Source organism: Nelumbo nucifera, chromosome 4 (assembly GCF_055504915.1).
Source record: "Nelumbo nucifera cultivar China Antique chromosome 4, China Antique-T2T, whole genome shotgun sequence".
Classification (NCBI taxonomy): Eukaryota; Viridiplantae; Streptophyta; class Magnoliopsida; order Proteales; family Nelumbonaceae; genus Nelumbo; species Nelumbo nucifera.
In genome coordinates this window covers 17,723,355-17,746,774 of record NC_142652.1, presented here as the reverse complement: position 1 = coordinate 17,746,774, position 23,420 = coordinate 17,723,355, and the positions used below count along the sequence as shown (strand labels likewise).

General features: G+C 45.3%; 1 protein-coding gene across 3 annotated transcripts; it reads left to right on the top strand.

Moving 5' to 3' along the window:
• The first annotated feature begins 15,405 nt into the window (after nt 1–15,405).
• LOC104598097 (uncharacterized) lies at nt 15,406–23,097 on the top strand. 3 transcript variants are annotated; one of them, XR_016068620.1, is made up of 8 exons: nt 15,406–15,544; nt 20,742–20,913; nt 21,157–21,219; nt 21,316–21,363; nt 21,480–21,530; nt 21,892–21,943; nt 22,498–22,561; nt 22,654–23,097. XR_016068620.1 is itself a non-coding variant. In XM_010259999.2 (7 exons), exons 2-7 carry the CDS (start codon nt 20,776–20,778, stop codon nt 22,701–22,703), a joined length of 414 nt encoding a protein of 137 aa, XP_010258301.1. In that variant the 5' UTR covers nt 15,406–15,544; nt 20,742–20,775; the 3' UTR covers nt 22,704–23,097. The 3 variants fall into 3 exon arrangements, 1 of the variants encoding a protein (XP_010258301.1); XR_016068621.1 differs by having other exon boundaries at nt 21,885–21,943; XM_010259999.2 differs by lacking the exon at nt 21,892–21,943.
• The last annotated feature ends 323 nt before the right edge of the window (nt 23,098–23,420 follow it).

The window sequence follows — 23,420 nt, the reverse complement described above, 5'->3', positions numbered from 1 at the left end:
AATAAATGAAGATTTGTAAGTGTAGCGTCCTGAAAACCCCTCTCCATCCCTTATTAGTGAATACGCACTCTTTTCTTTGCCAAGTAGTACTATTTTTCCATGTGAACTAGCTACCCATCTACAAGGCATCGAGTCCTCGGGTTTGACTAGGGGAACCTGTCTCCCCCCTTCTTTAGGAATGGCAACCAAGCGAGTTCGTTGATCCCCAACAGGGATAAAATTTGTTCTCCATCCCCTATCCCCCAATACTTCTGCTACAACCGCATATTATACTGATGATTTTACAAAACATGACCTTTATCTCAAAAGCAGTGAGACGATTCAGATTGTTGCCGATTGAATATGCCCTTTATTGCCGGTTGAATCCCAATTGTTGAGAAGAATCACCTATCCTCCGATGACTACTTATACATGTACGTGAGAAGAATCCCAATTGTCGCTGGTTGAATGCAAGCCGTCGGAGGTCGGTGAAATAGTGAGGACGCCGCCGGTGGTTTGTAGAGAGGAAGAAGATAACATTTGAGGTGAATAACAGGGTTCCAGGTCAAGGAGAAGAAGAACAAGCTTACCGGAGGTTTTTTGCTTGCTGCCGATTGAATGTTTCACCGTCAGAGGTCGGTGAAACAGTAAGGACGCTGCCGGTGTTGTTGTGTTCTTGAACTAGCGCTTGGGTGAAAATGGGGGAGAGAGTGATTTCAAACGAAGGGGGAAAGAGGTTTTGATTGGTTTTATTTCTTTCCTTTCAGTTGAACCGGTTTGACAAGGGAAACGACTTGCATTTAACGTTACTTAGAGTAACGGAATAGAGGAGAGACGAAGGTTTATCGATCTATTGGAGGGTTGGTTCACACGCCCCGTGGGATTCGAAAGGTTTCTCGATCTTCAAGGCCCCCCCAACAAAGCCGCTTCCTTGTAGCTACGAGGATAACAATAGTCATAATAATAATTATGCTGATCTGATATAGATTCATCTCCCTCGTCTGATTTAATGGCATCATTCACTTTACTCTGTTTTTCCATCCTACTCACCTTTCCCTTGAGCAATCCATCTTTTTATCAAGGGAAAATGTCTAAAACTCACCATGAGTTTTCAATATTTCTCTTAAACTTGCAGCAACCTTTCAAAATGTCTAAAATTAATCATGTCACTAAGTTTTTATTTTTCAAAACTCACCTTCCGTGCATCGTTAATGCTTCTTAACAGAGGGGGGAGCTTGAAGTCTTTGGGCATCGGGACTGTCAGGAGTTCGGAGGACAGGGGGGATTGAACCGAGGGGAGGGGAGTTTTGACTTCGGCCGAGCTTACCTCTTCTTTGCCCATGAGCTCGGGCAAATCGCAGGTGACAGATTGGCGAGCTCGGCGGCGGCGTCTCTGCTTCTTAGTGGGCTCGGCATTCGTGTTGCTCACCTCTGCGCTGTCCGGAATGGCTTGTGCAGGAAGTAGCCCGGTCCGTTGGTGATGGCTACAAACAGAGGGGTCCTGCTTGGAATCTGTTGCCAAGACCTCGAACCGGTTCTCAAGGAGCGGGGTTTCAAACTTCGACTGCCGAGGCGACACAGACCTGGCGAGCTGGGGTCCTCGCAACCTGTCCACCCGCGGTGAGATCGGGGTAGCCGGTCTCTCTCGTCTGATGTGGGGGGAGGCCTGGTTTTTTGGGAGGTTTTGGGAGACCTCTCCTTGGCCTGAGGGGCGCTCATCTTGGCGGCGAGACTTAGCTTGCTGCGAGGCTGGGTGCCGAGGCGGGAACTGCGACAGCTAAAGTTGAGGTTGAGGCAGCTGGGGGAACTGCTGCTGATACTGATACTAGGAGACCTGGTGCAGTACGTGTTGTTGATAAAGCTGAAGTTGTTGGAACTGTTGCATTTGGGCCTGCATGGCCCGCATGCACTGCATCAAGTCCTCCAGTTGGTTTGAGCTGGCCGCTGGGGGCACGACCGAAGGTTCGGTGAACATCGCTCCGACTGTAGCAGGGAGTGGGGTGACGACAGGTGCCACTGTGAGAGGCACATTCAAGCTGGGGATTCCGTCCGCAGAGAGGGGGACGGTGAACTGTCCGATACAGACAGTAGGAAGTTGGGGTTGTTCCCTGGAGTTGTCCATTTTCGTGCTTCGTCCGACGTTGCTAGAGGAAGCCATGAGCATTGGATTGTTTCGAGGAAGATAAGAACTGAGAAAGTTTAGAGAGAAAGGCCTTTTGAAGTGTTTCCCACAGACGACGCTAAATGATGCTGCGCGATCTGGTCACTCCTAGCTGGCGCTCGCGTGGCTCCTGAGAGGTACCTGAGACGAGAGGAAAGAGGAAGAACTCCCGAGGGGTTTCTCGGCGAGAACACTCCGATGCTTAAGTTAGTATTGTGTGCAAGAAGCGAAAGGAGAATGAAGGCTAAGAGTGAGGATAACGCGTTACCACTATGTTCAAGAGGTCAGAGATTCAAGAAGAAGTTTCCTTTCTGCCCTGAGGGCTTTTATAGGGACACTCACATCAGGTTGGGCATAACCGTCACTGGGCTCCTGCCACAGCCGTTACCGGCCAGGGCTGCGCAGGTGGCCGTTGTGGTGTACGCTTCGCTCGGGTGAGTGACACGTTTCCAAAGTGGCAGGCATGCCTTTGCCTGTCGAAAGGACTGGGACTGCACCATCAGTAGAGGATATGGCGCAGTCTGGCCGGTACAGTCTGTCAGTCGGAAGCTTTCTGGAGGACGCTAGTGCAGCTCATTCGCGAGCTATCTCGTGGCGAGCTTGGAACACTCCAGGATTACCCTTAGTGAAATTGGTCCTTGGAATGACTTGTCCGCTAGGGAGCTCGAGCGAGCTGATAACTTTAGCTCGCGAGCTACAGTTGCCTCGGAGTATCTCTTCAAAGATAGCACGGGGAACCCGGAGTACGCCTCGCGGCGGACTCCTCCCCTCGTGAGCTGTAACGTAGCGGACTGCTTCGTGGGCCCGTCACTTGATCGCTCCGGGCTTCAACGCTAGGTTGTCGCTCATGCTAAGTCGGCATCTACGTGTCACCGTTTCATAGGTTGAGTCAAATCATCCTTCATCAATTGCCCCCCACTCCTCGAGCTAAGAGTACCGCCTTAGCACGGGGAGTTTATGAAGTGCATTGGACTGATTTGACCGAAATTCAAACTTGATTGACTGCCCTCATTAAATGCATTTGTGGGAATCAAGAGATTTTCTGACTTTCCTGACTTTTCGGATTCCGAAAACGTGTCAAGGTGGCTTTTAACTCCGAACATTGTGCGGCTGCGACTACCTTAATTATGGAAGACATGCCGCCAATCGCCTTCGATTTTCAGAAGGCGTGCGGCCAGGGGGCCCGCGGACCATTGGATCTGCTTTGATCTGGGCCATCAATTTGAAAGGGTGGAGACTATAAATAGGGGGCCCCCTTGGGCCCTATTTTCTCTCACGCCATCTTGTTGCCTTTGGATCCCGAGGTCGCGCACTTCACCTAGTTTACCCGAGTTCCTCAGTCTGCTCCGTTCCGTCTACTCTGGTGAGTCCCAATCGTTGTCAGCCATGTCTGGGTACCCATGCCATACCTATCACAGGGGCGATAGCCAGGATGATGATGCTCCCTCGAGCTCGGGAGGAGCCTGGGAGCAGATCCCGGAGGCTCGGGAGGCCTCTAGCGACATGGCGTCCACTTCTAGGGGGAGGGAGCCTGATACCTTTGGCCCTTCCTTAATGACAGCGGAGAGACTCAGGTCTCTGATCCGCTACTTTCGCCTCCCTGGGGACCTGGTTTACAGCCTCCCTACTGGCAACTTCCCCTGGGAGCATGGTCCCAATGACATAGTAATCTTTCATGAACAACTTGAGGCTGGCTTGCGTCTCCCCCTACACCCCTTGATAGTGGAGGTGTTAAATCACTTCAACGTCACCATTGACCAGCTTCATCCCAACGCCATTCGAAACATGGTTGGGACTATATCCCTGTGTTACGAGTACTGCCTTCCTTTGGACCTTGATATTTCTGTCTCTATCCTTTGTATAAAGAACGCTGCTCCTGGGGTTCCTCCGGAGAGGCGCTTTTATTACCTCTCTCCCCGCCGCGGCTATAAGCTCTTGTACGAGCTGCCGAATAAGATTCCCGCCTGGAAGCGGAATTACTTTGTGGTCCGTAACCCCGAGGGGTGGCCCTTCCTCACTGCTTGGAGGGGCGCCATCCAGGACCCCGGGGCCGAACTGGACCCTGAAATTCGGAAAATGATGTTGTCCTGGGTGTCGGTAGGCTTCCTTTGCTCGGACTACTTGACTGAGGAGAAGCTCGTGCAGGCAGGCAGGCTTGAGCCCGGGTAGGTCGGCCTTTAAGGTCATGTAGTGCCTTGTGACAATATTGTGTACACATGTATTTTGTTTCTTGTCGGACTAATACCTTGTGGTCTTTTGGCAGCCATCATGTCCAGTGCCGATTCACGCCGCCTTCTCTTGGGCAGCCAGAGACGCCATGTGAAAAGGACGCGCCCCGACCGGACCCCTCCTTCAGGAAGTATTGAGTTCGGGTCTGCTGAGGCGGTTCTACCCTCTCCTCCGCCCGATGTTCCGATGCCCCCACCTGAGGGGGCTAGTGGGATTAACCCTGGGGGAAACGAGCTCCCTCAGCCGGGGGAGGCTCCCTGTAATCCCCTTCAACCCCGTCCTTACCCCCGGTTCTCAGTGGGAAACTGGGAAGGGGGAAATGATTATCTGGTGGCTCACCGGAGGAGCCGGAAGGCGATCACTAATGACGATATCGCTCAGTGGGGAAACATGGAGCTCGGGGACCTCTTCGCGTTCGCCTCTGCTCATTGCATGGTGATAAGTGACCTTTTTCCCCTTTTTTTTGCCCTTTTTCGCTGTCTTCTGATCTTCTTTTCCGTTGGCAGGTGAATTCCGCCATCCATGCCATGGCTCTCCAGACGCGCATCCATCGCGTCGACGCCTTCGACCAGCGGGCTGCTAACCAGAAGCTCCTGGGCGAGCTCGACCGGATCCGGGGCGAGCTCCATCACACCCGCAAGGGGAGCGAGTCTCAGGAGCTGCTCGTCCACGACCAGGAGGCTCAAATCGCCCGGCTTTCTGAAGAGAGCACACGTTACAAGGAGGAATCGTCGAGGATGGTGGCGGAGAGGGAGCTCCTCAAGCAGCAGGTGCGGGACTTGGAGTCCACTCTTCTAAATCGGACTCTAAAATTTGATCAGATGGTGGAGGCTGAGCGAGAGAAAGCGGTCTGAGATTTTAAAGACTCCCAGGAATTTCAGGACCTCCAGGCGGAGTACGGCTCGGGCTCGTACCGCTCGGGGTTTAAGCTTTGCCGGTGGCTGGTTCGGAAGAAGTTCTCCGGACTCAACCTCGACGGCATTACTATGAAGGGTCTGTCTCCTGAGACGGCAGACCAAGCGGAGGAAGAGGAGTCTGACTCTCCAGAGGATGAGGAGGCAGATCCTTGAGGCGGCATTTCTCTGGGCTTCTAGTGGCTTCCGGGTGTCGAAAACTCGGTCTTTCACAAGTCTTTGGTTGGGCCATTGTGCCCCGGTCTTTCACAACTTTTCTTGAGTTGTTTGGCTCAGTTACCGCACTTGTTATTTTTCTTCTTTTTTTTTTTTGAAGTGACAATGAGAGTTCTTTCCTTCTCCTGAGTATGATGAACTCCCTTTATTTTTGCTAAAGCGACCTCATCACTTGAGCTTTTAGAGCTATATGCCCGAAGTAGGACTTTTCGGTAGTCGCTATCCCGATTTGTCCTTTAACGTTTAAGGCGTCTCTATGGAATATCGCGAAGTGATTACCATGTATGCCCGAACTATGCATTGGTTGGTTACTCCTCAATTCAACCAACGTATTGAGACAAGTTGTGCTTCGTAAGGCGTCTCTATGGTATACTGCGAAGTGATTACCATGTATGCCCTTTGCCACTGAAGTGCCTGTCTTTCTTGATGCCGAGGTCTTTGTTAGCTCGGTGTTTTGGCCCATTGGCTGAGGGGGTGATTTATAGTCTGCCCTTGAAATTTGCCCATGCCATGGAGGCGACTGGGTCTTATAGCACCGAGGTCGTGTTAGCTCGGCATTTTGGCCCTTAGGCTCTGAGAGCGGTCCGTGGCCTACTCGGTTGTTACAGGTAGTATTGTCTCAAGTTGACGATTTTCCATGTCCGAGGTACTTGTTTCCCTTCAAGGGTCTCGAGCTCGTACGTTCCTTCCTCGAGCACTCGCTTCACTCGGTAGGGGCCTTCCCAGTTGGACTCGAGCTTGCCAGCGTCGGGCTCAGGTACCATAACTTTACGAAAGACCAGGTCGCCAACGCGGAGGTTCCTTCTCTTGACCCTGGCGTTATAGTACCAAACTACTCTCTGCTGGTAGGCTGCGGTCCTGATGTACGCGAGGTCCCTTACTTCATCGAGTAAATCGAGGTTGATACGTAGCTCATCTTCGTTCGTCTGATCATTGTATGCTTCTAGTCGCAGCGTGGGCACTTTGATCTCTGCAGGGATTACTGCTTCAGTGCCAAAGGTGAGATTGATGGGAGTTTCTCCCGTGGCGGTCTTCTCTATGGTTCGGTACGCCCACAGAACACTGGGTAGTTCATCTGCCCACAATCCTTTAGCTTGGTCCAATCGTGCCTTTAATCCGCGGAGGATGGCTCTGTTCGTTACTTCTGCTTGACCGTTTGCTTGAAAGTGTGCGACTGAAGTAAAATTTTGTCGGATTCCCATGTCTTGGCACCAGTCTTGGAATTTGATGTCTTCGAACTGTTTGTCATTGTCGGAAATCAATACCCGAGGTAATCTGAGGCAGCATACAATGTTTTTCCAAAAGAAGTTTTGAACATTTCGGGCTGTGATTGTTACAAGGGGTTCGGCTTCTACCCACTTGGTAAAATAGTCCACTGCTACCACTAAGAACTTCCTTCCACCCGTTGCTGGCGGGAATGGCCCGAGTAGATCGATGCCTCATTGTGCAAAGGGCCACGGACTGGTGAGATACTTGAGGTCGGCAGCGGGTTGGTGGTGGATATTGGCATGTCTCTGACATTTGTCGCATTTTCTAATGAGTTCAATGGCATATGCCTTCATTGTTGGCCAATAATACCCTTGTCGAAGCGCCTTCTGGGCAAGGGCCCTGCCCCTCAAGTGCCCGTCGCACAACCCCTCATGAGTGTCGCGGAGTACGAGTTCGGCTTCGGTAGGCCGCAAGCAATGCAGATAGGGGAGCGTGTAGGATCTCCTGTACAGCCGCTCGTCTATCATGGCGTATTTGGTTGCCTGGCACTGCACCCTTCTAGCTGCGTTGCGATCTGCAGGGAGGGTCCCATGTAACAAGAAGCTCGCGAGCGGGTCAATGCAGCTCGGCTCTACTTGATCGACGGGAGCGACCTCCTCTGCCCCTCTGAGAATGCTAGGCCGAGACAGGTCCTCTATGTACACGGTTCTCATGGTGATGTCGCTAGTGCTGCCTAACTTGGACCGGGCGTCGACCTCAGCATTCTCCGACCTAGGGATCTGTCTGATGAAGTGTGACTGGAAGTTGAGCAGGGCCTCTCTAACCTTGATCAAGTAGGCAATCATAGTTGGCTCGCGAGCTTCGTACTCGCCGGTGATCTGGTTAACCACAAGCTGGGAGTCGCTGCAGATAACAATGTGCTTTGCTTTTACTTCTCTGGCTAGGGCTAGTCCAGCTATCAACGCCTCGTACTTTGCTTCATTGTTAGACGTCGCGAACTCGAAGCGTAGCGCGTATTCCAGTTTCGTGCCGCTTGGGCCGTGTAGAACTATTCCGGCTCCGCTGCCCTGTTGGTTCGAGGAGCCATCTACGTGAAGGATCCAGGGCTCCTCATCCCAGCTCACGATTGGTCGAGCTAGGAGAGATGCCACACTGGCTGCTACTTCACGGGGTTCAGACTCAATCGGCCTGAGAGCTTCGGGCTCATCCGAGCTGGGAGCCTCGTGCTCAACCGACCGGCCTGAGAACTTCAGAGCTGAATGTACATTCGGCTATAAAATCTGCTAAGGCTTGGGCCTTAATGGCAGTTCGCGACTTGTAGTGGAGGTCGTATTCGCTGAGCTCAATGGTCCAATTCGTCAACCGACCAGCGACCTCGGGTTTAAGCAACACTTGCCTCAGAGGTTTGTCGGTGAGGACGATAATAGTATGAGCTTGGAAGTACGGGCGGAGCTTCCGAGCTGCGATTATCAGTGCGTATGCAAGCTTTTCCATCTCCGGGTATTTCGTTTCTGTTCCCTGCAATATTTTACTAACATAATAGATGGGTCGTTGGACCCGATTACTTCCTTTATTAGTACCGAACTGACCATTTCATCGCTCGTCGAGAGGTACAATTCTAAAACATTGCCCTCCTCAGGCCGGGTTAAAATCGGCACACTAGCGAGGTATTTCTTGAGCTCGTCGAACGCGAGCTGACAATCTTGGGTCCATTTGAACCCTTTGCTCTTAATTGCCTTAAAGAACGGCAGACAGCGGTCCGCCGATTTAGACATGAAGCGGCTCAAGGCGGCTATGCGGCCATTCAACCTCTGAACCTCCTTCAGCTTCCGAGGTGGTCTCATATCTAAAATGGCCTTAACTTTATCCGGATTGGCCTCGATGCCACGCCGGTTAACGATGTATCCTAGGAACTTGCCTGAGGTCAAACCAAACACACACTTGTTTGGGTTTAGTCTCATATTAAACTTACGCAAAATTTAAAAAACAGAATGCAAATCTTGTCTTAATTCATGTGATAATTGAGTTTTGACGACCATGTCGTCTACATAGCATTCTGCTTTTCTACCGATTAACGGCGCAAACAGCTTATTTACAAGCCTTTGAAAGGTTGCCCCTGCATTTTTCAACCCGAAGGGCATAACCTTGTAACAATATAGGCCGAACTCCGTGATGAAGGCAGCCTTTTCTTCATCCGCCGGGTCCATCTTGATCTGGTTATAGCCTGAATAGGCGTCCAAGAAACTTAGCAACTCGTGCCCTGATGTTGCGTCCACCAATCGGTCAATTTTGGGGAGCGGGAACCAGTCTTTTGGGCAAGCCCGGTTCAGGTCGGTGTAGTCGACACACATGCGCCACTTGCCGTTGGCCTTCTTTACTAGGACGAGGTTGGCTACCCAACTCGGGTAGTGGACTTCTCTTATGAAGTCAGTTGCGAGGAGCTTTTCGACCTCCTCATCGACCGCTTTACACCGCTCCGGGGCTAGGTTGCGTTTCTTTTGTCTAACGGGCCTAACTACGGGATCAATGTTTAGCTTTTTAGTTATGAGTTCAGGGTCTATACTGGGCATCTCTGCCGCTGACCATGCAAAAATATCTAAATTTTGAAGTAAGAAACTTACTAGTTCTGATCGTAGAGGTTCCTGGACGGAAGCGCCGATCTGAAGCGTTCGAGCTGGGTCTGCTGCTGAGGTCGGAACTGCGACTGTTTCTACTGTTGGCGCGGCTCGTTCTTCACCTTGCTCCGTAGGCCACTCCAGCTCGAGGTCATCGGCTACCTTGGTTTTTCCCTTCAGGGCGGCGACGTAGCACTTACGAGACTCGAGCTGGTCGCCCCGCGCCACTCCCACACCGAAGTCAGTTGGGAACATCATAGCCAAATGATAAGTGGAGACCACCGCCCATAGGACATGGGTGATCGGTCGACCTACTATGGCATTGTAGGGGGAGGGGGTCGCGACCACCAAGAAGTCATGCTTGAACCTGACCACACAAAGCCACGTTCCGACTTCCACAGGTACTGTTATTTTCCCAAGGGGCCGAACTTCTTCTCCGCTGAAGCCTACCAAAGGAGTGTCTGCGGGCTTCAGGTTGCTTCTCTGCAACTGGAGCTGGTCAAATGCAGCTTTGAAGAGGATGTCGGCTGAGCTGCCTGAGTCGACGAGTACACGCCTGACCTCAAAATCGTTGACTCTTAGTTTTATTACGAGCGCGTCGTCGTGGGGGTAGTGGACTCCTCGTGCATCATCTTCTGCGAAGAAAATTGGCTCTTCTGTCCTCGGCCGTTTTGGGGGGTTCTGCTCCTCCCGAGTGGCTTCACGAATCGAAGTCCGACCTGCTACTAGAGTGCAACCGGCAACGATAGAGCCTCCCACTATCATGTGGATGGTTCCCTAGACTGGCCTCTCCTCCGGAGGCTGCCTCTGCGGTTGTTCGACCAACCTGCTGCTGGACTCGGGAACATTCTCACCACGCTCCCCCTGCCGACCTGTTTTATTACTATTATTATTATTCTGTACAAAGTTTCTTAGATACCCGCGACGGATGAGCTCTTCTATCTCATCGCGGAGGTTTTTACAACTCTCGGTACTGTGACCGTGATCTTTGTGAAAACTGCAATACAGATTCTTATTTCTTTCATTGGGATTCCCCCTCAATCGTGGTGGCCACTTCATGTACGGGGCGTCCTTGATCGCCATCAGGATTTCAGCCCTCTTTGCGTTCAGTGGGGTGTAATCGGCTCGGTCCGCTACAGGAGGTCGGAATAATTGACCCGGCCTTGCCCCTCGAGCTGTGTCCTTTTTCTTTCGGCTGTCTCCTTGACTGGAGGGCTCTCCTTCCCACTTTCTTTTTTCGGGCGCACCCTCGCCCTTTTGGTTGATCTCCTCTTCGGTGGCTATGAACCTGTCCGCTAGCTTCAGGAACTCGGTTATGGTCGCTGGTTGGTTGACGACCATGTACCATTTAAACTCTTTGTGTGTCACACCCTTCTTAGCTGCTGCAAGGCGTATGGCGGGGTCCAGGCACAGTATCTGCATACAGGCATCGTTGAACCGCTTGATATAGCTTCGGATGGATTCTCCCTCTCTCTGTACTATGCTGAGGAGACTTTCTTCAGTACGCGGACACCGCTTGCTAGTAACGAAGTGGGACGTGAAGGTTTGTGCGAACTGCGCCCAACTTCTTATCGACCCGGGTGCCAAGTTCCGGTACCACGTACGGGCTGCTCCCCTAAAAGTAGTGGAGAAGGCCACGCACATGCACGACTCACTAACTCGCACCAGGTGCATCTGTGACTGAAAGGCATCTACGTGATCATTTGGGTCAAACGACCCGTCATACTTGTCAAGAGAGGGGAGCTTGAAGTCTTTGGGCATCGGGACTGCCAGGAGTTCGGAGGACAGGGGGGATGGAACCAAGAGAAGGGGAGTTTTGACTTCGGCCGAGCTTACCTCTTCTTTGCCCATGAGCTTGGGCAAATCGCGGGTGACAGATCGGCGAGCTCGGCGGCGGCATCTCTGCTTCTTCGTGGGCTCAACATTCATGCTGCTCACCTCTGCGCTGTCCGGAATGGTTTGTGCAGGAAGTAGCCCGGTTCGTTGGTGATGGCTACGAATAGAGGGGTCCTACTTGGAATCTGTTGCCAGGACCTCGAACCGGTTCTCAAGGAGCGGGGTTTCAAACTTCGACTGCCGAGCCGACGTAGACCTGGCGAGCTGGGGTCCTCCCAACCTGTCCGCCCGCGGTGAGATCGGGGTAGCCTGTCTCTCTCGTCTGCTGCGGGGGGAGGTCTGGTTTTTTGGGAGGTTTTGGGGGACCTCTCCTTGGCCTGAGGGGCACTCGTCTTGGCGGCGAGACTTAGCTTGCTGCGAGGCGGGAACTGCGGCTGCAAAAGTTGAGGTTGAGGCAGCTGGGGGAACTGTTGTTGATACTGATACTGGGAGACCTGGTGCAGTATGTGTTGTTGATAGAGCTGAAGTTGCTAGAACTATTGCATTTGGGCCTACATGGCCCGCATGCACTGCATCAAGTCCTCCAGTTGGTTTGAGCTGGCCGCTGGGGGCACGACCGAAGGTTCGGTGAACGTCGCTCCGACTGTAGCAGGGAGTGGAGCGACGATAGGTGCCACTGTGAGAGGCACATTCAAGCTGGGGATTCCGTCCGCAGAGAGGGGGACGGTGAACTGTCCGATACAGACAGTAGGAAGTTGGGGTTGTTCCCTGGAGTTGTCCATTTCCGTGCTTCGTCCGACGTTGCTAGAGGAAGTCATGAGCGTTGGATTGTTTCGAGGAAGATAAGAACTGAGAAAGTTTAGAGAGAAAGGCCTTTTGAAGTGTTTCCCACAGACGGCGCCAAATGATGCTGCGCGATCCGGTCACTCCTAGCTGGCGCTTGCGTGGCTCCTGAGAGGTACCTGAGACGAGAGGAAAGAGGAAGAACTCCCGAGGGGTTTCTCGGTGGGAACACTCCGATGCTTAAGTTAGTATTGTGTGCAAGAAGCGAAAGGAGAACGAAGGCTAAGAGTGAGGATAACGCGTTACCACTTTGTTCAAGAGGTTAGAGATTCAAGAAGAAGTTTCCTTTCTGCCCTGAGGGCTCTTATAGGGACACACACATCAGGTTGGGCATAACCGTCACTGGGCTCCTGCCACAGCTGTTACCGGCCAGGGCTGCGCAGGTGGTCGTTGTGGTGTACGCTTCGCTCAGGTGAGTGACATGTTTCCAAAGTGGCAGGCACGCCTTTGCCTGTCGAAAGGACTGAGACTGCACCGTCAGTAGAGGATATGGAACACTCTGGAGGGCGCTAGTGCGAATCGTTCGCGAGCTATCTCGTGGCGAGCTTGGAACACTCCAGGATTACCCTTAGTGAAATTGGTCCTTGGAATGACTTGTCCGCTAGGGAGTTCGGGCGAGCTGATAACTTTAGCTCGCGAGCTACAGTTGCCTTGGAGTATCTCTTCAAAGATAGCACGGGGAACCCGGAGTTCGCCTCGTGGCGGACTCCTCCCCTTGTGAGCTGTAACGTAGCGGATTGCTTCGTTGACCCATCACTTGATCGCTCCGGGCTTCAACGCTAGGTTGTCGCTCATGCTAAGTCGGCATCTACGTGTCACCGTTTCTTAGGTTGGGTTAAATCATCCTTCATCAGAAAACCAAGACTGCCGGTAGCCGATTTCAATCGTTGAGATTTGTTTTGCAAAATATATTTTATATGAGATATAAAAGTATATATATTACGATTTCTAAACATTTGCAAAATGTTTTAATTCTCGGGATCCATGTGAGTAGAGAGTGCAACACTGTTCCTTGCAGCCGAGGGAGAGGTCCTCTCTTGTCGGGCAGTGTTTGATCATTATGGGCTGAGAGGTTAAGTGTAAGATCATTGAGGGTAATGCCTGATGGGGTAATCTTGCATCTGTCCACAATCCCTAGGTGTTACAAGGTGGTTTGGCCCAGGGACCACTTAGGGTAAGTGTTGGGCCCATAGAGCCCATGTGATGGGTTTCAGGGGGTGCACTGCCCATAACAGTGTATTCGGCCAGGCCTTGTAACAAAGGCTGGACTGAACCCATGTGGCTGATGTGTAGATCAATGTTTGGGTCCCACGCCATACAAGGAAGCCCAACTGGGCAGTAGTTTGGAAGGCTAAGTGAACACATAACTTATTGGGTTTAAAGCTCATTTCGAACTGGGCTGATTTGATCAGTTAAATAAAAGGGCGAATTCTGATATTGGATTAGCATATAGGATTGAGTCTTAATCCTATCCACTCAGAGAGTCCAGATCTAAATATGATTTAAATCTGGAAACCTCCTAAAGAGATTGGGAGAAGGCTAATCTAATCTACAGATAAGGTAAGGTTTTACCCTTATCACTTAAAGGGAATTCTGATCCAAACATATTTGGATCAGTAGCTCCTAATGGGATTAGAAGCTGATCCCTTTAAGGTTATAAAAGGAGGAGAGGGCGGCAACCTTTAGACACAACAAGATGTCCATACGATGGATATCTCATCCCTTCAGAAGTTTAATGATATCATTGTAAATAATTAGCAGTGGCACCTTTGTAAATAATTACATGTTTAGTATCAAATACGAAAGAGGAAAAGGAAAATGACAAGTTATGATTTTTTTTTGTTTTATTCAATGGCATCATTGCAATTAATTAATTTTGTAATGGTAATGGTTAAAAGCATAAAAAGGGAGATATTATAAGATTATAGGATTTCATTTAGGTTATATAAAAAAAAAAGATTCCATTTGACAAATGAAGAGCAATATGGGAATACAACATTTTTCTTTTAGGTTATATATATAAATGCCAAATATAAAAATATAAAATTTTGTAGAAAAAAAAAACACTCTAACACTAGATATTTATCATGTTAAACAAAAAAAAGTAATCATACGTTGAATAAGAGTATATTTATTTATTATAGAAATGACAATTTTTAAAATTAACCAAGATATGATATTTATTATAGAAATGACTATGTTAGATTGGTGGTACCACTTAGATCAAATGGGTCAATCAATTCATCACGTCAAAAAAATGGGCATGTCTCAAATATCATATCTATCGTAATAAATAAAACTTGTTTTATGAATGATGAAAATTAGATACAAAATTTAAAATTGAGTAGAAACAAAACCACCTTTCTATTGGGGTGGTGAATAATTTGGTTTGAACATCTAACTATCTAAGCCCAATGAACCAACCCATGTAATTAAGTAATAAAAATTTTAAAATATACAAAATATAAAATTTATAAAAAAATTGTCTTGAATATATATCCATTCTCTCGTATTATATATTCATTATATTAAACACAATGTGTAATAGTAATAATAACAATGACAACAATTGTTATTATAATTTAAAATTTCTACATACATCTGAATTGTCCATTTAGTAGTTAATAAAATAACATCAAAGTGATTGGCAATCTATTTTATTAATATTATATATCATTATGGTCAATATTTTCATCTGATATGTAAATATATCTAGGGATGACAATTTTCCCCATCCAATCAAGTACCTGATCGACCAGGGATGGAGATTGCTTTGATGAGCGAAGCTGGAGATAAAGATTAATAGGAATCTCCAATTGAGATCGGAATTGGAGATAGTGAATGAAATCTCAGCCTCCCAATCTTAACCCTGAATATATATATATATTGATATTATTTATCTTCGATTTATTATAAAATCAAGGGTGAGGAAAGGGAAATATGAACCCGCGCACCGTTTGCACACCTGCATGTATCCGGTTTGAATCAGATCCATGCGCAACCCTATGGATTAAAACAATTTTTTACAATTGGATCCGGATTTTCATTTTCTTGTTTTTCCCTTGAGGAATTGGCGTATTTATTCGGTAAGATTTTGGGCTGCACCATGAATTTTCGGCTACCGTCCAACACGGTGGACCAGCGGAGGACTATATTTGACGGATGTCAAAGATGTATAAATAATAGATAAATATATAAATATAAAATAAATAAAAAAATCTTAATTCTTATGTGCATGGTAGACCCGCGGAGGACTATACAAGATCAACAGTTGATTACAGTTATGTTGTATAGAGCATCATACTGTCGAGAATCCGTTTTTTAATCCAGCGTTACTACAAAACGCGTAATTTTCTTTCCCGAATATCCTTTTATTTTTTATTTTTTTATTTTTTTAATTCTCTTTTCCTCAACGCAAATAGACGTATAAATAATGAGCCACTCCTGGTCATTGCTTTGTTCCTCTTCTCTCCACACGAATCAGACATAGAGAGAAACACAGAGAGATAGAGGTAGCGAGGGTTTTCCATCGGCCGCTTAAGGTACATAAGCTTTGCATCGTTCTTTCTTTCTTTCTTCGTTTTGTTTTTTTTTCCCCTAATTTTTGTTGTTTTGTTATTAGTCTTTATCTCTTATTTCATGTCTATGTTGACAGTTTTTCAACCAACATCCATCGGTTCTAACATATAGGGTTTGGATTTTAGTGTTCATGTTTGCCTTGAATGTTTAACAGTAAAGGATAGTTATAATTCTGGTTGATTTGTTTTATAACTGCTTCTTCTTTCTCATTAATGTGTTGTTCGTTCCACCATCGACAGATCTGTCTGTGTTTCTCCTATTAGGCATATTTTCATCATGGATCTGTAGCAATCCAAAATTATCCTTATAGCTAACTTATTTATTTTATGAATGAAACGGAAATGAAAACTGGAATTAGTCCGAAAGCCTGTGTTATACAACTACAGTATGTGCTCAAGTTCTCTGCTGAAAAAATAATTATCGATGACAAATATTTAGAAGGAAAACGATTTCCGGGGCAAAAATCAGCGAATGAACTAGCAGTTGCTTTCTTGGGTAATAATTTACATTACCTAGCCACTTCACAATGGAGAAATTTCAAAGACAACTTCAAAGTAAACCATTTCTATTCGAAGATATTTAGCTTCTAAGTGGAATGCGGATTCTGTTTGTTTTGATTGACATTTTTCAATTAGACAGTACCATGTCAGAGTAAAATCAATCCATCACTAGCATGTTTTTATTTGTGGTTCACTTGCTAGTCCAGCAGCCTATCAAAAAGTGTCTCATACTTTCCAAGTGACGCTTGGGTTAACAAAGCAGCATAAGTTAGTTTAGCTAGTTAGCGTCCTATCCGTTTATCATTTAAATATGGCTGTTATGTGTTTGAGGAGGCAATTAAGTAATATATAAATAGTTAAATACTATGTTGCATGCGGAAAACAAAGTTGTATTCAAAAAATGCATAGTGGTTAGAAAGGTTTTGTCCAGGTATATGTTTTGTTCCCCTCTTCTCCAATAATCCATTATATAAAGGTGCTGTGGCACCCAGATATGGATATCTACACGGTCATGCATATACTGGAAATGGGTGTCCAACTCTCCATGTCCTAAAATCGCATGCTGATATTGGTAGGGGTATCCCATGTAATAATGTTAATATCATATTTCTATGTGTAGCTTTTGAAGCTAAGTCTCAATGTCTCATTCCTCAAGACTTTTTTGCCTTGTTAAATTTTATTAAGTTCTTGTGTCGAGAACCCCCAAGAAGAAAAACAACCTTTGCAGGCTGGAGACAGGAATGAGAATTTTTTGGCAAAGGAAGGGGGTGATGTGGTATTCTGGAAGGGGGAAAACTCAAGAAGATGGAAAATCAGGGGAGAGGAGGGTGGAAACCGAGAAGTTAGTGGAGATACAGGTGGAAGTGGGCCAATCTCTCAGTTTGTTCTTTTGGGGAGGGGAGAGTGTGGTCAGAAGTGCAATAGAACAGTTGAAAAAAACAGAAGAAAAGAAGAATTAAGAAAGAAAATAGTGGGGGAGGGAGGTGACATTTGGGATGAAGGGGAGGGAAAGGAAGACGGTTGGGTTGAAGAAGAGTGAAGGGTTTTGGAAGTTTAAGTAGTTTAGTGGAGGGGGAGGAAGGATCAGAGTGGCTATCTTGGTTGTGAAGGTCCTTGGAGTTGGTAGATGTTGGGGGTGGCTGTGGGCAATTTCATTGCTGTTGGTTTCTTTTTTTTTTTTCTTCTGCCAATGGTCTCAGTGCTGAGAGAAGCTTTTAGTATTTTTGCTTGGGAGGTGGTGTATTTCAATTCGTAATCTGGAAATTTTGATGCTCCAATTCTGTTGTAGTCTCGGTGGTTTAGGTTCTACCTTGTCACCTATCCAGATTGAAATTTTATCTTCCTTTTAATGATTTTTAACTCAAAAAAAAAACATACACAGTTTTTTTTGGTGGTATGATTTGTCAGAAAATGCTATTTTGTACATTTTTTGAGGGTTAATGACATTCAGCATATCTAGAAGTGTCTAGCAGTATCCGATGTCATAGTTGGTACAATTCATGTCTGATATTGGTATTCTCAGAATGTACAGGAATGAATTGGAATTCCTTTTACTTTCATCCTTGTTTTTTTAACTTTAGAGGGTTAAAAAAATGTATATGTTAACTTACTGTTATATACTAGATAATGGGACCCAAATATTAGAATTTCTGGTTAGCAAGGTGCCAACCAGCTGGTTGTAGCGGAGACTTGGTATCAAATCCCACCTGCATCTGGGTTGGGAGGTTATGGGTTGGGAGATGGGCTACCCCCGCTGTGCATAGTTTAAGTTGGACCCCTCAATTCAGAAGAAACATGTTTGACCGGGAGTTGAGTGAGGTGTTGGAGTTGCTGGAACTTTTGCATGGACAGGGTATTGATGTCAATTGGGAGAGTGAATGGAATTGGAAGTGGAGTGGAGACAGCTTTTTCTTGGTCAAATCCCTGGCTTCCAAACTCAGCTGCTCAGGCTTTTCTGATTTCCCTAGCAAGCAGATTCGGAATCCAATCCCTCTGAGTCTAACTTCCCTTGTTTGGACTATGGTTTTAAATAAATGACTTTCTAGAATCAGCTTGGAAAGGAGAGGTGTGCGGCTTTCGGATTTATCTTGTGGTCTTTGTGGACTCATGCCTGAATATACAGATCACCTCAGTATCCATTTTCCTGTTTCTTCCAAGGTGTGGGAGCACTTCCTCAATGCTGTTGCGGTCTGCTGGGTCATGCCAAGTTCTGTCAAAGACCTACTGTGCTGTTGGAAGATCATAGGCTTGAAGAAAAAAGCAAAGCTGGTTTGGAAAACCATTCCTGCAGCTGTCCTTTGGTCAATTTGGTCTGAATGAAACAATATAATTTTTTGTAACAAAATGAAACGTCCAGATGAATTAGTGCAGTGTGCGGTTAGTAAATTGGTTTCTTGGGTGTCTGTAAATCCTGAGTTTAAGCACCTCAATGTGCCTGAGTTGTTTAGGTCCCAGTCCCTATGGAGTCTGTAATCTGAGTTGATTCCTGGCTAATCTTCCCGTGGCAAGGAATCTGTTGTATCTTGTTCTCCTCTTATTAATAATTTTTTAACATACCTTTCAGAAAAAATAGTCTTCACCTATTCATTATTTGAAGGATGAGGTTTGAGCTGAAAATTGTTCTTTTCTAAAGCTAGAAAAAAATTTAGCTCCACTGTCTATTGTGCAATTGAAAATCAGACATAAAAATTAGATTTTTCTAGTCAATAGAAACCAAAGCTTCCAGGGTCCATTGGAAATTGATCTACATTGTTAAAGGAGAAATTCAATCTCTGTTTAGCTAAATTATGCTTCACAGATGCACTATCTGAAGGATGTGTTTGAGACTTCGAGTTTACAATCATTCTGTTGTGATGGTAAAATTTTTACCTCATACATTCACTTATGAAGATAAGTTTTGATCCCCCAAAGGGAATATTGCTAGTGATATTCACATATTAAAATCCAGAAGTGATTTTTTTAATAGGAAGATAACTTTTATTAATAAAGATTAAGACAAAACACAGGTCCATTCCCCAAAAGAATGGAGACTAATCCCCCATAAATTCAATTTACAATTCTCCCCTATTTGTCCCTTGTTTGGTTAGTGGACCAGCCAAACCATTTGCTAATCTTCTCACCCATCTAACAGACGCATCTAACTCCCTTAATAAACTTCCAATCTCCCTCAATGCTTGCCTATGGGTCCAAATTCCAAAGCTACCTGATTATAACCACCCTATCACCAGTTCTGGTTCCTCCTCTGCTTCAATTTATTGATAGCCCAACTGTTTCACCAATCTCAGCCCTTGGAGGAGAGTTAGAACTTGAGCTCTTAGGGAGTCGCATTCTATTGGCCCTGAATACAAAGGCATCACTTTCCTTAGTCCATCTCTTATTACTCCAACAATGTCAGATAGACCTGGGTTACCAAAAGTTCTCCCATTAAAGTTCAGCTTCAGTCTTTGACTTATCGATGGAACCCAAACCTCCTGACTAACAGCCCTTGAGCTTGAACTTGAAGAAGTTGCCACTGCATTCCAGCTCCTGACGATATCATCCACGGAAACATCCTTAAACGGATCTATAGTTTTTGCCCAATGTGCAACCCAGAATGAAATGTTTTCAGTTAATTCATCCTTTGTCTTCACCTTATCTTGAAATATACGATTATTTATTTCTTCTCAAATTGCCCAAACTATTGCCGCCCTTGTAGCTTGCCATAAAGTTTTGCCCTTTTTCTTTGGTTGTCTAAGAAAGTTATCTGCAAAGAGGTGATCCTCTCTGACAACTATGGTTACAATTATGTCTGCAAGATCAATATATATCTCATAGAATATTGTCAGTGACCATAGTTGTATCTCTGTGAGGGAATCCTCTCTTTCCCTCCTGTTTTTCTTATTATAGTGAAGTGTATTTTCCATCTTTCAAAAAGAAAATTGTGAATGTAGTTTATACATGTGTATGTTCAGGTTCTGAGATGTCTCTAAATTATTAGATGTTGTAAAATCCTTCTTGATATGTTTATAGTTGAGCCATCAAGCTTCTTAGCCTTCAGTTTTTTTTTCTTCGAAATTCCAGTGTTCTCTATAGCTAGTGGCTGGTTGGATTTCACTGCCACAACATGATCCTTCTATAGTTGATGCTTGAAGGCCTTTCTCTAGGAAAAAATTCAAGACGTGATTATATAGCTTACCATTCTGATGGTGAATTATGCTCTCTGTCTACTTCAGCAAGATACAATGATATTTGCCTTTTTCCCTCCATTTTATTATCCTTTTGTTGAATATATTTCATGCCTATTGTCATATTTCTTGTTCTTTTCCATGAACTGTTTAATCTTGTTAAATTATTTTCACCTTGCTTGTAGTTGTACTCTATCTTATGTATAATGGAATAAAGCCTGGGGTATTATGTGTACGATGGGAGAATTCCCATGTTCTCAACCTGTATTGTTTGCATGTTCCAGAACTTGAGGGTTTAGAAACCCACTACTTGTTGCCCCAGGGAGGAAATCTTCTATCAAGCATCAAACAAATTTAGTTTTTTTCCTTGTTTACAATTCACTTCCACCGGAAGTCTGGAGTCATCTTTGTGGGACTTGATTTCTTATGGGTTGATGCTGAAATAGAGCATTTATAATTGGGTTGAAAATGAAGGCCTAATTATTTCACAATTGCAGCTCGTATCCCTGTGTTTTTGGTGGACTTCACAAAATGTCAAGCACAAACACAGAGGATGTCAAGGAACAAGAACACGAAGAGAAGATGCAGGTTGATGGAGACTTCTCTGAGGAGGACCCAGAGCATGCTGAAAAGAATGTGGAAAATCCTATGCCGTCACCCCAGCAAGAGGTAATTTTTTAAATCTGTCCAGCAAGAGGTGATATTGCAATTTGGGGTAATTGGGTTTATCACAATTTGCATTGTGAAGACATATTCATTTCTGTTCATCTAAAAATGGTATCAACAAGTGATAGTTGTATATTGTATGTTACAGGTTAGTAAACGTGATTTGCATGCATTGATAGTATAACACCCCATTTCAAGTATAGGGGAATTTTAACTGTTGTCATCTCCAAATGCACCTTTCTGTAGGAGGAAATAATCAAGAAAAAATATGGAGGATTGCTACCAAAGAAGCCTCCACTGATATCGAAGGTAGCTACCCCGTTTATTTGTTTTCACAGCTTATAGATGCTAATTATTTCCGGTTCTAAAGAGTTGAACTGAAATTCAATCATTTTTTGCTGCTAGGATCATGAACGTGCTTTCTTTGATTCTGCTGATTGGGCCTTGGGAAAGGTGTTTATCTTGATTTTCGATTAAGCTCCATTCTCCTATTTGTACCAACCATTAAGATGGCATGTCAAGGTAAGATGCCTAACGCATTTGTCTGTTGCCTTTTGGATGTTCAACAGCAAGGGGCAAAGCCCAAAGGACCACTTGAGGCACTTCGGCCAAAATTGCAGGTACTTTTCAAGCTTTATGCATCATGTCTGTTCCTTCCCTTAATGAAGTATTATGCATTATGCATTCATTTTATTAGATTGTATTTTTATTAGGGTGGAAGCAAAAATGCAGAGTGGAAAAAGAAATCCATCTTTCTGCTACTTTCACAATACACTGTTCAGCTACAACATTACACTCCTAAAGGCAGCCTTTTTTTTGTTTGGGGGGGGGGGGTAGTTACTCAAAACCTGCCTATTCTCTTGAGTATAGAATGAACTTTAGTTTCTACTCCCGTGAATACAGAAAACTATGATACCCAGATATCTGCAGCTACCTCACATTGCTGGTATTGTATCTGATTCGTGTTTGGATAGGATACAGGATACGGCATGGATACTTATAGGTGTACTCTATAGCATTGCCACTTAAAAAGGTGATATATCTTAACAAATCATACTCTTAAAATATCTGCACATATTGGAAATTTAATTAGATTTGGCAAGACACAAGTCTTGAGACATGACATTTAGCGTCAAAAAATAGATATAAATACATGTCCAGGATTTTAGGAGATGGGAGTCTTATCTCCCTTTCCAATATGTCTGTATCCATATCTAGGCATCATGAACAAAACAGCTTTACAAGATACATAATCTATTCTATGCATAAGACTACTTGTTACTATAGCTGCATCTTTTTTTGAAATTAATGGCAAAGCCTTGTTACTACAGCTGCATCCCCTTGTAGAAGTGGGACAATGAACTTAGAAATTGCCCATTTGTCTTTGCATATAACACAACCACAGAATAAAAACTTAATTTGATTTCAGCCGCAAGTTCCTGTTCTTGAAGACAATTATGTCATTGCAATACATTTGTCTATGATTGTACTCTGAAATACTCGCATCTACTTTCCTTGGTCTTAGAAATAACTCAAACCATCAAGTTCTAATTTGTCTTTCTTATCCATTTGTCTTGCACCTGTTAGCCCACACCACACCAGCAAGTACGCTCTAGAAGATCCGCTTATGCTCCTACAGAGGACAGCGAAGGTATGTGCACGTATGAATCATTTTCTTGAAAGCTGTCCTTTTGTTTCCCACCTTTTTATTTCTTTAGAACGATTACAATGTATATTTCACAGATGGAGGCAATAATAACACTAATTCTGAAGATCAGAGCATCCATGAGTAATTGCTGGGGGACTGAGATGTCCATTTCCATCCACATAACGAGCATTTAAAGTTGCTAATGAGTCCTTTTCATGCATCCAAATAAGTAACATGTACTGGGTTCTGTATTTGATGTTGTACCAAGAAATAGAATTGGGCTCTACCTGATATGAGACTCCAATCTACTAGCGTTAGCATTTAGTTCTCTCTCCCCCCCCCTTTTCCTCCCGGCGGGAAAATTAAGAATGTAGCTGTTGTTATTTTGTTATGGCCTTGTGGGAGACTGATTAATCTTGTTGTGCCACTCTTTATCTTCTAGGAATTAGGATTACCGTATCCTAACCATCCAGATACAGATGTTCATTACTTAAATGCTTATATAAATTTGGTCCTAGTGAACTATTCAGTGCTACAAATGTTTATTGAGGATGACTGATGAGGTAATTTTTCTTGGAAAAAGTTTCGCTCCTTGAAAGGACGCAAGTGATCAGAATTTTATTAACTTTTCACATTCAACTTGATCACTTAAGCGGAAAGGCGAAAAAATAAAGGCCTTTTTACAGTCTACTCTACCTCGTAATTCAATTTATTAATTCCCGAAATGTATTCCCATCCCCCCTTACGCTGGCCCGAACTGTACTTTGTATAATGGAACTGAGTCAAGAGAATTATATAATTTAGATAACTGGATGGACTGGTTGTAAGGGTGTCAATGGACCGGTTTTGGATTGGGTCCTGT